General features: G+C 48.1%; 1 protein-coding gene across 1 annotated transcript in view; it reads left to right on the top strand.

The window, feature by feature from the left end:
* SORCS3 (sortilin related VPS10 domain containing receptor 3) overlaps nt 1-17803 on the top strand; it is a 481141-nt gene that overhangs the window by 384219 nt on the left and 79119 nt on the right. Inside the window, exons 9-14 of the mRNA XM_073354429.1 lie at nt 1233-1412; nt 4587-4733; nt 5494-5596; nt 10332-10408; nt 10520-10611; nt 17406-17513. Coding sequence (XP_073210530.1) covers nt 1233-1412; nt 4587-4733; nt 5494-5596; nt 10332-10408; nt 10520-10611; nt 17406-17513 — 707 coding nt within the window. The remainder of the gene's footprint in view (nt 1-1232; nt 1413-4586; nt 4734-5493; nt 5597-10331; nt 10409-10519; nt 10612-17405; nt 17514-17803) is intronic.

Raw genomic sequence — 17803 nt, 5'->3', positions numbered from 1 at the left:
GAATTAGAAAAGGGATTAATTGAGATTCCTTGGGATCCTGGGGAATTCACTTCCCAGAGATTTAAAATAGATACATTAGGAGCCTTACTTTGCCAAAATGCTGTTGGCAACCGAAAAACACCGTCATTGCTAAGGCTTTGTCTAGACCACCAGTTGAGTTTGTGGCAAGCTGGGGTGTAAACCTACAGTGCACTAATGTGCCACACCCTTTCCCTGTGGACCCAAATGCCATGCACTAGAATTTCCCTGGTGTACTTTAATTTGCCTGCTTTGAAATGGGAGTAGATCAGTGTGCACTGGGAAAATGTCGTGCATGGTACCTGAGTCCACATGGACAATTAGTGCATGGCACACTAATGTGCTGTAGATTTACATCCCAGCTTGCCCCACACTGTTTGTTTAGATGAACCCTAAGTGACCCCAACTTTGGCTGAGTCACCAGAGATGGCAAGGGTTCAATGGGCCTAGAGCCTGATCTGCCCTCTGAAATGTGGAAACGAGCCCTCTCCAAGAGAATATTAAGCAACATTAGTGGTGTTTGGAAAATGTCTTAGTATTAAACTAAAAGAGGGAGACTGATGTTGGGCCATGAAGCTGTTAAGGTCTTGGCCACCAGCTGCAATCCAGCTCAGATGACAGCTGGTTGGTGGCCCACGGTAAGTAAGCTAGTGGATCCCAATCCAGTTCTCAGCAGACAAGTGTCCGGTTGCTAAATTCATCCTGGCCATTAGCAAAAAGCGCTACCAAGGTTGGCAGTCTCAGGAGAGATGTGGTGGAGATTTGAGCTCGTTCCATCCTCCTGCAAGTGGTTCTCCTCCTGCTCAGGACTCAGGCTTCTGTAGTGTGAGGGAAGCTAGCACTCCTACTACTCTTACTATACCTTACTCGGTGGACAAAGATAGGATTTCAGGCTCCAGCTCATGAATCTTTCAGGCATGATAAAATTGACTTTCAAATTCATAAATAAAAAATGAAGCTGGATGGAACTCCTTGAAGCTACTGAGAACAAGGACTGCAGAGACCCTTAACCCACCCTGTGGCCATTGAAAACCCCCCAGCAAAGTCACGTTGGTGGTAATTTATTGGCTTGGTCTAACAGAAAATTGTTTAACGTCTTCTATAACTCATGCTCCTTCTCGACTCTTTCATAAGTCACAGTAATTACTGTGTGTCCCAAAGGGCAAAGACATATAAAGATCCACGGTAATAGGCCTTTTGTCTTCCTCTAACAGGACATGCATATTATTAGCACGGATGAGAATCAGGTGTTTGCAGCTGTGCAGGAGTGGAACCAGAACGATACGTACAACCTTTATATATCTGACACCCGAGGTGTCTACTTCACGCTGGCCTTGGAGAATGTGAAGAGCAGCCGGGGACTGGAGGGAAACATCATCATAGACCTTTATGAGGTATGTAGTCAAGGTCACCTTGTAGCACCACCCCTGCATAAGACAGGAGCCATCTGCCAGTACAGATGAGTGTGTAAACCTCTTAGCATCCTTCCAGGACCTTCAGTTATTTTGGGAATATCCCCCAGAATGAACACATGTTCTACCCTCACAAGATCCTCCTTGTGTACTAAAATGGAGCTGGTCCCTGAAGAAATCAGTGTTTTATGCTGGACCAGTGCATGCTGGGATAGATTAAATGCATGCTGGGATAGATGTGGGCAGGGAATTTTAGGAGTTTGTTGCTTCCTCAATCATGTTACGTTGCAAATGAGGAAGAAAACAGTTTATTCATGTGAAGTACAAGGTTCATATTTCCCCCTGATTCTCTGTCCCGTCAAGCACAGATTCGACGTCTAAAATAAAAGGCTATATTTTCGTAAGTACTTAGCCTTGGCCTAACTTGAGCTCCCTTTGACTACAATGGGAGCAGAGTTAGGCCAACCCTGAGCACCTTGGAAAATCCTGCCCAAAAGATTCTGAAATCTGAATTTAACTCAGGATGGGCAGCAAGAGGCACTTTTTCTTTTAATCTTGTCAAATCACACGGTGTTATTAGTAGCTGTTATTTCTGTTTATTACTTGCATTGTCTGTGACCGGGATCCCATTGTGCTAGGCAGGGGTGCTGGACTGGGGGGACCAGGAGGTCATGGCCCTCCCACTTTTTACCGGAAGAGGGGGTGGAGAGGAGCGAGTGGGAGGCGGGGTCTTGGGGGAGGAAGAGGCAGCACAGGAGCGGAGTCTCAGGGGAAAAGGCAGTGGGGTCTTGGGGGAAGAGGCAGTGGGAGGGTGGGCCCTCTGGAGGAATGGGTGTCATGAGGGCGGAGGCTCAGGGAGAAGGGGTGGTGCGGGGGAGGGGGAGCCTCGGGGGCAGTGCAGTGCAGGGCCACAGTCCAAGCCCCTTCCCCCCACACTTTTAGGGCATGTCCGCCGCTCCTGCTGCTAGGTAGAAACACATAACAAAAATATGGTCTCTGCCCCCGAAAACTGGCAGTCTCAGTATTCGATGAGAGGCGGCAGGTGGATACTGGGAGCATGAGGCGGCAGAGCGAAGATGAGAGACAGAGGAGAGAATAAGGCAGCAATATGGCAGTGCCGGCCAGCGTGATAAGCAGTTCTCAGTGCACCAACTGCCTGACCGTTCTCAAGTTGTTGGTAAGCCTCACGACAAAGGATTGCAGCGGTGCCCAGAGGCTCCAATCAGAATCATTCTCCTTGGTACCGTGCAAGACAAGGGCTTGATCCTTCAGACACTTGCACACATGCCTAACTTTACTCTCTTGAGCAATCCCTTTGGCCTGCCCACAGAAGCCTTGGTGCAGGAAAACACTTCAGCACGTATTTGAGCATTGCAACTTTGATGGGATTTAAGCATGTCCTTAAAGTTGAGGATGTGCTTAAGCACCTTTGTGACCAGGAAGGCTTTCCTGAATTGGAGCCAGAGAAAGGGACCACTCCATATGAGCAAAAGTGGCAAAATCTCAGGCTTTTAAATTACTATGATTAAAAAAAAAAGATCCTAAATTCATCTGCTGAGGAAGCATTCCTCAGGAGATGAGATAAAAATTCAGTGAGGAGTCTTGCAAGCATCAATTTTGTATAGGATTTGATAGGATAGTATTGAATTCCCCTGTGGATTTTCAAAACAGGTCTCTATCTTTCATCAGATGATGTTGGCCGCTCTGCCAGGCAGTCACTCTTCTAGGTTTCATTGAGATATTTTTCCTTGTGAGAGATATATTTCTCCTCCTCATTCATAGAAGAGACGCTGTTTATAAGGAATTCAGTCATCTGATAGCAGTGTAAATTACATTGGTGTGCTACCTTCGCATTCCTGTTGGTGGAAAGTTCCTGGAGAGAGGTTTTTTCTAAGAAGTCCTCCCCCCAACAGCCTTGCCCTGTTTGCAGCCTGCACACCGTACCTTGTGCAAGGCTGAGCCTATGGTCCCAATCTCACTCTCAAAGATCCTTTCCCCACTCACGATGGTCAGTACCGCTGTGAGGCACGTTGGCAGTGCCGTGCGGGGAATCTTGCATGGCTGCTGCTTGTGCCGTAACTGCCCTGTGAATACAGAGGGGACATCCGCTCCCAAGCCTGTCTAATCAGAAGAATTGTTTCCTTTATATTGGAGGGGAATTCCAAAACCTGCCCAGGTGCTGGTGCGGGGGGTGGAGTGCTGCTGTTCTTGTGTATTATTTGTATTGCCAGAGCACCCAGGAGCCCCGGGAACAGACCAGGAGCCCATTGTGCCAGGCGCTGTACAAACACAGAACAAAGACAGCCCTAGTCCCCAGGGGGCTGACAAGCAAAGTAATGGAATACAGCTCCCAGGACACAGAACTAGCGGCTGGAATAGCCATTGTGTCCCCTTTCTACATACCTAATGCTCTGTATGGGCTCGCGTAGACGAGGTGGCTTGACTCCCGCTAGCCCTGGTAACGATAGCAGCGAAGACTGCACGGAGCAGGTTTCAGCGTGGGTCGTGTAAGCGCAGCACGGCCCTTGGGAATGTGCTGGACTCAGCTACATTTGTTGGTGCACAGCTGAGGTGCTGGACTCACTAGCCAGTGCTGCGTTATTTTTGCCGCTGCTAAGCTGGAGTCAAACTAGCTCAGCTATGTGAGTTGGGGCACAGCTTTTACCATGTAGACGTATCCTGTGTAAGGGGCCCTGCAGGCTCCCCCAGCTGTTAGCAGTGTGGTCTGGGAGGTGTATTCCCCCTCACTCCATCCCTCGCATCAGCACATCTGCGGACATACCCGCAGACCCCCAAGCCTGCTCATCTTCCTCTATAGCCTGCCCATCCTGCCACCCTCTCTGCTGCCATGCAGGGAGATCCAACAGAAATGGGCAGCTTGCAAGGGGTGTGTACCTCCTCAGCATCCCTAACCCCGCCTTCCTCTTGCATACTGAGATTGCAACAGTCCCTTATCAGCCATGTAGACACCTTCCAGACTTGCCCTCATTAGAAATAATGCAAGTGGTTCCCTCCCCCGCCCCCTTGTTCCTCTAGTGGCTGCATGGGTTGCACGGACTCTGTTGCAGAGAGCTCGCCCTCCTGAGGGTCCCGAATGGAGCCTTGTTCTTGCCTGTTCGCCCGATGTGCTTTTCCATCTCTCTCCATTTTTCCTAGGTAGCAGGGATCAAAGGCATATTCCTGGCTAACAAGAAGATAGAGGACCAGATAAAGACCTACATCACCTACAACAAGGGCAGAGACTGGCGCTTGCTGCAGGCTCCTGACACCGATCTGAGAGGGGGTCCTCTGCACTGCCAGCTGGTCAGTGGCAGAACTTTTCCAATGTGGAATTGACAAACCATTCAGGGCTTCATCCTTTAGCCCTCATGCAGGCTAAGCCCCTAATGAAGCCAGTGGCCTTCTGGCCAGCATGAGGACTGCAGGATCAAGTGCTCCGAAATAGAACCCAGTTTGTGAGCTGCATCCTCAACTGGTGTAAACTGATGTCGCTCCACTGCAGTCAGTGAACCTACATCGCTTTGCACAAGCTGAGGATCTGGCCCTACATATTTAAAAGGAATCGGGTCCCAATGTTTCCCTGTTTGTTTCCTGTCCGGTTTTGGACTGCTGGGTACTGAGGAAGTTAAGTCCGTTTCTGTTCTTATAAATACATAGATTTTAAAGCCAGACAGGATCATCATTAGCCTGTTGTCTGACCTCCTGGATCACACAGGCTGGAAAATTTGATATCTGAAAAGATCTGACAGGGAACTGCATGAGACCACCATATTGATTTTAAAAAACAACAGCAACAAAACCCAAGCCTGAACTCCCCTTCCCATGATTCAGCAGAACTGTTCCTCTTTTTCATGCAATTCATTTTTAAGGGTGGGGAGTGGGAAAATATAACACAACATACACACTATTCTGTAAGACTATTAGACCTCTCATGGCTGAGGGGAACATTTTTGGAAGGATCTCGGCATAACTAGCCAGCACTCAGAAGCGGATCGCTTGCTGTTTCTCTGATCATGGTTTTTGTGTATTAAAGATTATTCTCTCCACTTCCTCCCCTTGGCAGCCTTTTTGTTCTTTGCACCTGCATTTGCAAATCTCAGAGAATCCATATACATCAGGAAGTATCTCCAGCAAGGAGACAGCTCCCGGGCTTGTGGTGGCTACAGGTATCAATTTTGTTTGTGCTTTCACCCTGTTCAGCCATGCCTTACCTAGACTCCTTCAGGGGAACTACAAAACTGCTGCTTCTTTTAGCTGTTCAGTGGTTTGCAATGTCAAAGCTTATCTTGGCTGGGTGAGCGGTGTGGATTAGTGAGCAGAGGGTGAGGCTGACAAGGAAACCTGACAAATGTATTTGTCACAGAGCTGTGACGTTTTCCAGGTGGGTATCGGCGTCCTATGTGTGACATGCATATGTCTGTCCATGTGTGATGTGTATGTGTGCTTGTGTGAGTGTATAAATATGTACACCGGGCCTCATTCTTCTCTTGTTTGCACCAGTTTTACACTGATGCCACTCCACTGGCTTTAGAGGAGTTGTTCTTCATTTACGCCCAGGTGGGCGAGAGGGGAATCAGGCTCGCACGCTGGGCCAGAGGATCTGGCCCAGTGTAACTGAGAGGCTATTTTTATCAAGTTAGAGGTTTACAGTGACTTTCTAGCTTTCTTTTCACTTAATGAACCACCTTGGCCCTGGACGGTGCATTATGTGTGGTTGCTCTGGGCCGGTCTGTGACGCCTTGCTTTGGCAGGTTGCAATGCTTTCATGACAGCCTGTTGGAATCTTGAATGCCACCGATAGGCCGATCCATTGTAATTAATCTGACAACCATCGCAGCCCTGTTTTGCTTCATTTGCCTGCTCACAGTAGGCAGCCTAATCAGGATGGACATAGTAACTTGGCGTGACTTGAAGCTCCCACAATGCTTAGCCCTGTGGGAACTGTTTGGGGGTAACAAAGCGCTTTCGGAATGACTGTCACTGGGGAGAGCTTGCAAATGCAGTAGAAATGTGTAATTTCACACACATGCTAGCAGTTTAATATCCTTTTTTTTTTTTACCTAGGGACCCATAGCGGAACCCTCCCTCTTCTGGCCAATACTTACTCACTTGAGTAGTCCTGTTGCCTGTGATGGGATTGCTTAGATGAGTAAGGGAGTAAAGACCCAAAGCAGTCATACTACAGTGAATTGCAATAGCTGAAACATTCTGTTCATAATGTAGTTGAGTCCTAGTTGTTTCTGGCAGTTACACGCTGAGCAGGTTTTATGTTGTTAATTGTAGCTTTAGCTTGCAGTTGTTTCATTTTCACACGTCATCAGTGTGAATTTGCACTGGGGTAAGCAGTGTGTCCTACTCACTCCCTCCCCAGCACTACAACCATGGAGATCTGTGGCTGCTTTCACAATTTGCCCCCATCTCTTTCTATCAAGGGCGTATTTTTCCTATTAATGGTAATCCAAGAAAGTGTGTCTGGGCTCTTGTTTTACCCTTGGGGTTTCCCATTCAATCTGTTGGTGGGAGCTTGGGCAGACGAGGGTTGTGGACACCAGCTGTTGGATAAAATCAGAGCCTTATTGTACTCAAACATTAGTCCAAATTCAAACTGAACTGACCTTTAGTTAGATTGGGTCAATCCATACAATTCACAATTTCATCTAAACACCCCAAAATTCCAGGAAGTTCAGTTGCAGGATGCTAGCTCAGATCCATCTCTTCTCTTTCTACGGTTTGTTTCCATTCTCATGCACTTCTGTGCTTCTGTATTCCAGCCGGCACTGGAAATTGAACCAAAATCCTGAGAGAGAGCATGCTCTTGCAATATTTATGGCCTGGCTTTTAGCAAGGAAGGTACTGTATGTTTTGCAAAAGATCCTCTCCTCAAGAGTTCTAGCTCAATGTTCCAGATCGAAGAGGTTCAGGTTATTTGGGTTAAACGTCCCAACTTTGCAAAGTTTATCCAAACTAAACTGTCAGGTGCTGGCAGCCCACTCCTCCCCACAGCGAGTGTGTATAAACAGTCATGGCTCATGATACAGTTCTTACAGTGGCCTTTATTCTTACTGAATTCTCTAGGAAGCAGATAAGATGCCAGAGGCAGCAAGAGAATGAGGTCCTAGGCAATGGTCTAGATTATTAGACAATAAATTTCTTTTCAAGCTGTCACTGCACGGGATGAAAGCTTCATTTGTTTAACAATTAACCTTTAAAAGGCAGAACCATCATTTCTGTGTTGCTGCCTTGTGCAATAAAAGGCTTAACCTGGTGGGAATTGTCACATCTGTTTCTGTTAACCACGGTCAACAGCTGCACTGCATCAGCACAGACAATCCAAATTACCCATCACAAACTTATTCTCATAGGTCTTGTCTTTGCTCTGCTTCCCTGGGAAAGTTTCCACTTTTTCACGGCCAGTGCGACAGCTCCGCCAGGAGTAATAATGGTGGGAGCGGTAGCCTAGATAGAAGATCGCTGGCCTGACTCTTTAGCAGAGAAGAGGCACATATCAGCCTCTCGATCCACGCTTGTCAGGACCAAGGACCTGATCCAAATCGTATTAAAGTCAATGGAAGTCTTTCAGTTGACTTCAGTGGTCCAAATGAGGCTAAAAGGGAGAAAGGAAGGGATTCATAAATCAGGGCTATAGAGACAAAAACATCTGGAAATGGTAGTGATGGAGTTCCAGCAAGCAAGAACTCGCTTCTCTTTGCTACCAGCCATAAACCCCAGTTGGACAGTTGGTTTCCAGACCTTGAGGCTTAGAGACGAAAATATCCAAAGGAAAACCTGATTCAGTATGGCAGTTCCTATAAAGAAGGCATCTAAAAGTCAAGCTTCAGGGCATAAGCCAACCTCTGACTCTTTGGGGTGAAGAGGAAACTTTCCCCTACAGGCAGGTCAACCCAAAACTGCCTGTTGCAGGGTTTCTTCTACTTTCAGCTGAAGCAGCTAACACTGGCCACGCTTGGTGGTCACAGGACAATGGAGTAGATCAGTGTTCTCAAACTGTGGGCTGTGACCCCATTTTAATGGGGTCACCAGGGGTGGCATTAGACTTGCTGGGGCAGAAGCTGAAGCCTGAGCCCCACGGCCCAGGGCTGAAGCCGAAGCCCCAGGGCTTCAACCCCGGGTAATGGGGACAGGTTACAGGCCCCCTCACCTGAGGATGAAACTCTTGGGCGTTGGCTTTGTCCCCTTGCCTGAGGTAGTGGGGCTTGGGCTTTGGCAGGGCTTGGGCAGGCTCTGGCTTCCATCCCCCGTCCTGGGATCAAGTAGTAATTTTTGTTGTCAGAAGGGGGTCGCAGAGCAATGAAGTTTGAGAACGCCTGGAGTAGATGGACCAAAGGACTAAGGGAGTGTGGTAATACCTGTGTTCCTGAAACTGATACCAAAACCTTTCTTGAATCACCTCATAGCAGGCGCCACCCTGTTCCTCAGGTTTTATTTTTGGAAACAGGAGTGTCACAACAACTTGGCTAGTTTTATCATCTCTGATCCTGATGGGAGCTTGTCAAGATGCATCTGGGCTTTAATTCCTCATTTTCCATCGTTAAATGTCAGGAGTGCAATTAACATTTTCATTAATCTGTTTTTATTGTGCTCCTTTTGAGTCTACAGATGTGTAGGAGTGAATCTTCCCTTCTTACTGTTTTTAGAGGAAAAATATCAGGAAAATTATACCCTAGTTTAAAAATATCTTAGCTGTCGGGAGAGGGAATTTTATGGATCAGTGGATATGGAATGTGCTGTGGAGTCTTTCATCCATTGGTTCAACCCCCAACAGTGTTCATATTGTCTGTGAGCCATTACCATTTGAGGGCCTTTCAGTGGTATATGTGACTGAGTTAGTTCCCTTAGTCTACTTTGTAGGGTACAGACATCCATGCTATAGAACCCCCCAACTGGCACAGATTAGCAATCTTGTTGGCAGACTTGTCAGGAAAACCAGTTAACTGCGTGGAGTCTGAATAGAAAGTTTACTCTGGAAGATGGCTCCTCCAGGGTAATGGGGAGGTAGGGTGACTTACACACTGCTACTTTGCACAAGCAGAAGACTTCAGTCTCCAGGACTAACGCTCAAACCACTGAGCTATCTCTCCCTCTTTATCGCTTTTATTGCCAGCTCATTTGGTCCTGGGTCATTCTTTACACCCTAGCTCCACCAAGATGTAGTTCATATGAGAAACAGGCCAACCCTTGACAGAGAGACATTGGTAATTTCACCATAAGCCTCATCTGTTAGGCTTCACTGCAAGCCACGAGTGAACGCAGCAGGAGGTGCTGTTTGCTAGGTGCACTGCTTCTGAGATCAGTACGTTGGTCCATTTGTTTTTTGGAAGAATCCTGCGGTGAAATCTGATCCTCACTGAAATCATTGAGTGTTTCATCATTGACTCCAGTGGCACCAGGATTTCACCCTTGAACTCCAGCTCTGATGAAGTGAAGACAGTATGAATAATTTGATTTGGGTCGTGTGAATTTGTCTTTTTGCTTGAATTTGCATGAGATATGGTGATAGGAAGAATTAAATGTTTTCATGACAAAATACTGCAAACACTAGGTGAATGCAGAGACGCGCTTTGGTGCAAAATTTTCAGAAAAAATTACTGATTTGCATACACAGTTGTCATGATTGCAACCATGGCATACAATAGACATGTGGTTGTATTTGTGCTTTCCTGAAAATGTAGGCCTTAACACAGAGCAGTCCAATCATGTGTATCTCATGTTTGCAACATTCTCCTATCTTAATCCTCCCACCTGTCCCAGGGTGTTGTCATATAATCCTGGAATTAAGACAACAAAAAACTTTGGTTAAACCAGTTACCGCTGATTTCCTGCAAAAATGTGATTTCCCCCCTCCTGCCACACAAGAACTTACGGAATCCACTTGTGTTTCAGGCAACATTGGCTCTGAACTCTCATATACCGATATCAGCACGTTTATATCTTCTGATGCCGGAAACTCGTGGAGACAGGTACAGTCATATGTGGGGAAAGGGAGCTGTGGGCCTTTTGCAAACTTTTCCAGCTGCTCTCTGGGCCTCAAATGGCTTGAAAAGCTTACACTATACCTGACTTGTTTCCAGATCTTTGAGGAAGAATACAATGTGTGGTATCTCGACTGGGGTGGTGCACTTGTGGCCATGAAGCACACGTCAATGCCCATCCGGCATTTGTGGTAAGGCTGTTTCCCTTGCTTTGAGAATGTTCTCTGGTGGGGGGAAGGGTCTAAACTGGAATTGTCCTAAATATAATTAAGATCTCCTAGTTCTGGAGTGGATCCTTCTCCCTCCTGCTGGTTATGCAATATAGGTACCCAGAACACTAAGGAGCAGATCAAATAATCTCTTACTCAGCTACTAGAGAAGTAATTCTCCAACTGTGATAATCTGCAGAGCACTTTGTGGTGGCCCACAGAAGTCTGGGGAAATCACATGATTCTGGTCCTTCATCTTGTCACTAGCTGCTTTCCACAGGTGTTTAAGGTTGAGGCCTCCTGAGTTACACACTTTGGGTCAGATTTTCCGACAAGTTTGGCTCTCCATTAGGTAGCAAAGTCAGTGACCAGATTTTAAAAAAACAAAGCCAGGCTCTTATGAACGTTCTTCCCTGAGTGACATCCTGCACAGCCTCATTGATTACAACGAGTGTTGGTTGCAAAGTCCACGCATCATTTGGCCAGCAGTTGCAGGGGATTACTGAAAAGGATACCTTTTTATTGGTGTGAGTGTGTGTCGGCACTGGAGTCAGGAAGAGGGGTTTGCGGGTGATAATAAAGAGGAGCAAGAGGATGGATAAAATGTGTATGGGAGCAAGGGAGGAAAGGAAGGATTACCAGATGGTGGAGGAGCAAAGCGGGAGGGGACCAGATGGGACAAGGAGATGGAGTGAAGAACAGAAGGAGACAGGGTGATTGACTGGATGCAAAAAGGACAACACATTCATCTCACAAAAGACTGACAGAAATACAGAGATACTTTGCTAATGTTACTTGCCCCATTTAAGATCCCGCTGCAGTTTGCCAGAGAGAGATTGGTGAGCACAAATGGGATCGGGAGCTCAGGGTGGGTTTTGAGATGCTCGCTTTGTTCAAGATGTAGTTCTTACTCTGAAGTCGTTTGAGAAGCCTGTGCACTCGAAACACTGCCCAAACCATCTCCTCCACCTGCTGAACTTTGCAGGAGTTGGGATGTAGGTCTAAACTTCACAGTTGGCCCTCATGACTACAGGACTTCACGCTGTTATGGGCTGAGCTTTCTCCGCTTCCGCTGAGATTAACAGGAGTTCACGGCGCTGAGCATCTCAGTGCATGGAACCTACGGTGAGGCAAACCAGACCCCTGGCGCAGAACCTCCACCAGAATTTGGGTGAGTGGGATATGGTTCGGAACTTCAAAGCCGCCCTATTTTTCAACCAAAGAGATGACAAAGAGATGTCAGGGTTGATGTATTTTCAAGCCATGAGCCTGAATGTCTCCTTTTGAAGCTGGAGCCCTCCTGAACTTTTAATTGAACAAACATGCAATAATTACATGCATTACACATTACAGAGTGCACTTGCTGTATAGATGTGTGGGGGCAGCAGGCTCAGTGTCTGCAGTAGATAAGTGGAATTGCTGACAGATGCCTAAATTAGCATCACCTTCAGTCTTGTATCTTGGGTGACGTCGGAGCACGGCTAATGAACTGACCTGCCCAACTTTTGAAGTTGTTACGGAGGAAATTTAACAGAAATCATCTTCAGAGCTGAGGTTCATATTCTTCTGTGAATGAGAGACCCCTCTCTTCTGATCGCTGACCAGCACTCTTGTCTCCACACGCAACACAAACGTAAAAGGAAATAGAGCTTTCAGTCAAATAAAAGAAGAAAGTAATGGTGTTTGGCCACAGTAATGAGATGCTAAGGTCTCTCCCACTTGATTCATTAATACACAGAATCCTTCAGTTAAGTAACATCCAGGCAGAAGCCAGGGGATTCAAGGCTCAGGCTAAGCTGTTGTCCTTCATACCATGATGTTTTAGGAATGCACTTTATTAAGATCATTGATGGTTGCCTCTTCACCTCAAAGCCTTACATCCTTCCTTGCCACAGCCAGGCAAATGGCTCTATAATAACTTCCACTAGGGGTTTCCAGTAGGGTTTGAACCTTCTCCATCAAAGCACACACTTCTACCGCTTGAATTAAAGGAGTAACTCCATTAGCTTCACAGCAGTAGCAGACTGTTTTTGTCACTGTGAGTTAGCCACAAGAGATGGATGCAACACACACTTTACAAGCAAGTTAAATTTCTACCACACAGAGAAGACAGGATGCAATTGGCTCAGATTCAATTCCGTTTTTCCTTTTCTTTCTGGCTAGTACCAAGCAAAATATTCTGAAGGCACTAGAATTTGTCTAAGATCTTGTTAGCATAAGGAGTAGGATGGTCCAGTGGGTTAAGCCGAAATCTACCCCCCCCCAACAAGGTCCTAATCCAGGTTTTGCCACCGACTCAGTGTATGACCACGAGCGAGTCATTTAATCTGGTTGTGCCTTGGTTTTCCCATTTGTAAAATGGGGGACGCTGAACATTGCCCTCCTTTGTAATGCGCTGTAAGCAGCTGGAATACCGCATCGACACAAAAATGGCTGCAGCAAGCAAGGCCGTTCCTTCTGGGGTTGGTGTTTGTGACCAGAAAGTAAAATAAATGACCAGGCTTATGACCCAATACACTTACCTTCTCTGTGCAGCCCAGCTTTTCCCTCCCCATCTGCCACTTTTATTGCCCTCCCTGGAGCACCTGTATATGAGGCAGGGCTGGGGGAGCTGAGCTGGAGTTAATCTCTTGTTCACTCACACTAGGCTGACCAGATAGCAAGTGTCAAAAATCAGGATGGGGGTGGCGAGTAATAGGTGCCTATGTGAGACAAAGACCCCAAAATCGGGACTGTCCCTATAAAATTGGGACATCTGGTCACCCTAACTCACACCCAGTGGTCCCTCAGCCTCTCACAGGTGCTTTGTGACAGCACTAGATGAGGAATACATTATGCAGTCAAACAGCCAGGGTGCTGCCATACCCGTGAGCTCCAATCTGTCTGCACAGAACCCCTGTGAAGGCAGTGGAGCGCCATGTGGACGCAGGGCTCGCTGCAGGATCGGGGCCGGAGCATTTGCATGTGCTCATGGCCCGTTAGAGGCCAGATTCTGACATGCTCGCTCACGCTGGCCACGCTTTCCATAAAGGGTGGTTGATAAAGGATTCCTCAGTGAGCGATTGCCATTACAAGCCACAGGCAGGAGCAGCCTGTGTTCTGGAAGGTTCTAAGGACACCAGTAGATGGTTCTACGGGACCTGTTGAGCTGCTGGATTCAATGACAATCTATACTTAGTGGCTGGCTCTTTATGAAACTTCTGCTCAGTGGTGCTGGAACACTTTTAATAGAGGGGGTGCTGAAAGCCAGCCCCCTTACTCCTGTCTGCACCTCCGCCCCCGAGCTGGGGCTGGGAGCAGGGCCGTGTCTCCGGGAGGGGGTGACCCAGACAGGGGTAAGGGGCCAAGGCTGGGGCCACAGCTGGGGGCAGGTCTGGGGCCAGGAACAGAGCCGGGGCCGGGGCTGAGGCTAGGGGCGGGGCCAGGTTTGGGGTGCAGGGCCAGGAGTGGAGTCCCGGGTGCTGGGATGGCAGTGGGGACCCCGGCAGCGGGTGTGGGGCCGACAGCCAGGACCCCAGGAGCTGGGCCAACAGCCAGGACCCCACGTGGGGGGGGCCAGGAGCGGAGCCCTACGTAAAACCTGGGGGTGCTTCAGCGCTTCCCCTCACCCCAAGTTCCCATGCCTATGCTTCTGCTAGTAATTTGTTAACCCCTTATAAATCTGTTAACCCCTTCCTAGACAGCGTAACCCTCAAGCTGAACGGCACCTAACTCCACGAACGCTCCTTTTGACTTGCTGAGGGAGGTGCTACTCAGTGAGAGAGACGCGATCAGATTCTGGCCCTAGGCTACTGGGAGAAGAGCTGTGGAGACTAAAGGACAATGCTGGCACAAGAACAAATGGGGATGAACCGGCCATGAATAAATTTCGGCTGGAAATTAGAAGAAGGTTTCTAACCGTAGGAGGAGTGAGGTTCTGGAACAGCCTCCCACCAGGAAGAGTGGTGGAAACAACCTCACTAATTTTAAGATGGAGTGTGTATCATCCTGCCTGAACTGGATGATATGCCATAGCAGGGGACAGGACTTGATGACTCAGGAAGTCCCTTCCAGTCCTGCCTTCCTATGGCTGTGCGCGTGGGCAAACATTTGCTTTGTGCACAGATTCATCAAAGGAGTTTGGGGCACACGCTGGGGATCCAGAGGGTCTGCCTGCCAAAATGCCCTTTCTGCCTTTGAAAATTCCCCCCACAAGCATTTCCATATTGACGTTTGGTTCGTGCAACTGCCTGTGAACATCTGGCCCAATCTATTGCATAGTTATTTAGGGTTGTTGCTGATAAACTCACACCGGTCCTTCCAAATTATACCTTTAGGGGCTTTTGAACTTGCATCGTCTTGTCTCAATAGGCACCTGCTGCAAGAAAAGAGCCATCTTGATTAAAGAATACATGGAAATCTGTTAGTTCTCAAGCTGGGACAGAGTACAATAAGTTTCATCCCGGAGAAAAGAGGGTTTGATAATTGAAAAGCTGAGAGAACTTTAATGAGGCCTGCTGTTCCCCCGAAATTGAAATGCTAGTTAGATAAGCATGCAGACTGAACAGCATACAAATGCACAGGGGTATGGGGAGATACATACCTTTTAAATAAATAGATTTCGAAGGATAAGCTCTTTGCATGTAATTCTCCCACAACATTTTCTCTTTGGTCTGCAGCGCTTTCTCCTGTGCCAACCACACAAAATGGCAGCTGTACACAAAACAGAATCGGTAGCGCTAAGGCAATGGTCCCCAAACTTTTCAGGGTCATGCCTCCCTTACTCCTGGCCGTGCCTCTGCCCCCCCCCCCCCCGGAGAGGGATAAGGAGTCTGAGGCTGGGGCCATAGCTGAGGGCAGAGCTGGGGCTGGGGCCGAGAAAGGAGCTGGGGCCAGGGGCTGAGGCTGGGGCCAGGTCTGGGGCCGGGGCCAGGAGTGAAGCCCCAGCCGGGAGCTGCACCTGGGGGTGGGACTGGGGCCGTGGCTGCGGGAGGGACCAGAGTAGAGCTGGGGGTGGAGCAGGGCTGGGTGCTGCTCCCTCCTTGCCCCCTGTGGAGGCTGTCCTGGGTCCACCACGCACCCCCTGAACATTCCTCCGCATTCCCCTATGGGGCTGCACCCCACAGTTTGGAGGCCACTGCGCTAAGGGGAAGATCTCAGTAGTACGCCTCATGGGGGTAAATCCAGTCCATTCCTCCATGTTTGCACAGGGTCCTGGTTTCCTTGGGACCAGTGTGGTTCCACTGTACGTTGGAAGGGGGGGGGGGAGCTGAGGCGCTCAAGTTGGGAGCTCTGTGTACTGTGAGGCTATGGTTCCTGAGGGTGGGGGCCTGTCGGTCTCACCCCCAGCCTTTTGGAATCAATGGAAAGACCCATTGGCTTTGGATCAGGCCCAACGTGCCATCTTCAGGGCAGGGATTTGGGATGTGGTGGGATTCCCCAGCCCTGGGCTTACATGTAAGAAGGGGAGGCCTGAGTGAAGTCCACCTGCTTGTCGATGCAGCTGCACAGCACCTACCATGATGGGATCCCGGCCTGTGACTGGGCTCCGAGGAGTGACTGGAATACAAATCGTTAATCACCTGTCCTGCCAAAGGGGGTTATCTATCAGCTTTCACAGCTCAGGCACCTGCCGCAATTACAGAGCACGAGTGCTGAAATGACCCAGTTGGAATGGGACCTCATCATTCAGGGGCCAGTAAGCCCTTGGTTTCCCCTGTTTGTTGTTCTTTGCAGACAGGATTCTGGGGTAACTCTCCAAGCAGAAAGCCTCCTGGAACGGTTGTGTAAAGACTCCAGGAGCAACGGAAAACTGTCTGGTTTCCTGAACTGTTTGTAAGCTGAACATCTCCACACTACTCCATGCCACTCCATGGCTCACGCAATTTGATATAGGCTACAGAGCCACGGACGTGTTGCGTCCCACGGCAGCAGTGACTGAATGTGATTGCTGTCCATGCTGGCTGTTGGTTGAAATTAGTTAGGCACATTCCATTTTCTAGTGGATAAAGGTCAGATTCTGCTCTCAGGTACTCCCATGCAGCCCCATTGACGTGAGTGGAGTTGAGAGGATGTAGCAGAGAATTTTGTTCAGCGTTTAGCCCACTTATTCTGCTCATCTCAAAGCACATTGCTAATATTAATGAATTAAATTCCCAAAAGGCCCTGTGAGAGGGATAAGTATTCAGAGCCTCATTTTATTGAGGGGGAAACTGAGGCACAGAAAGGCTGTGATTCACCATGGGTCTGTGGCAGAGCTGGTGAAAGAACCCAGCTCTCCTGACTCCAAGTCCCCCTAAGCACTGCACCATATTTGAGGCTGTGTAGTTTCCTCTGCTGAAATTAATGTCTTGAACATAGACACGAACTGAGGGACTACATGTCCTGTCTTAGGTGTTAGCAATACCGCCTGCTGTCTTGCATCTGACCTGTTGATTGACATAGCAAACACAGACTTGGGTTGCCAATGTTAGTTGGATGTATTCCTGGATGTGTCCTCACAAGACATAAACTTTAATTAAAGATTAATATTTAATTCCTGGCGGCTCCAGGACACTTCTGGAGGGTTGACAACCCTAACACAGGCCCTTAATGACTTTGATAATAATACTTGCTGCTTTGCTACTTCAGAGCACTCTGAGAACATTAATTAATAATATGAGGAGATGGCAAAGATTGACGCTTGTTTACAAATCCAGCAGCTGTGGCTCGCAAGCCTTAGAAGTTGTTTAATTGCCTAGGTAATTGTTCCAGAGCCATGCGTTTACATTTATTTATTTTGTCTGTTTCAATTCCAGGGTGAGTTTTGATGAAGGAAGATCCTGGAGTAAATATGCCTTCACATCGACACCGCTTTTTGTGGATGGGTCCCTTGTGGAGCCAGGCATAGAGACACAGCTAATGACGTAAGTCCCAAACGAGCTGTGTTGAGATCAAGCGTACGGCGCTATATGTGTATGTCAGTCACTTCAGCCCTCTGCCAGGTGTAACCGTCAGACCTGCTCCACTGTGTGTGAATACGTTACTCTGTAGAGGCTGGAGGGCCGCCTAGAAGCTCTGATCCAGGAGACAGTTCTCTCAGGTACCTTTTAGGATTTACAGAGCTTTTGGACTATTTGTAGATTTTAAGGTCAGAAGGGACTATTAGACCGTCTGTCCAACGTCGGCGAGAGAATAAACAAGCTGTAGAATGTTG

The sequence above is a fragment of the Lepidochelys kempii genome, chromosome 7 (assembly GCF_965140265.1).
Source record: "Lepidochelys kempii isolate rLepKem1 chromosome 7, rLepKem1.hap2, whole genome shotgun sequence".
In the NCBI taxonomy this organism is placed as follows: Eukaryota; Metazoa; Chordata; order Testudines; family Cheloniidae; genus Lepidochelys; species Lepidochelys kempii.
Note: the sequence above shows the minus strand (reverse complement) of the source record. Positions and strands in the feature narration are given on the sequence as shown.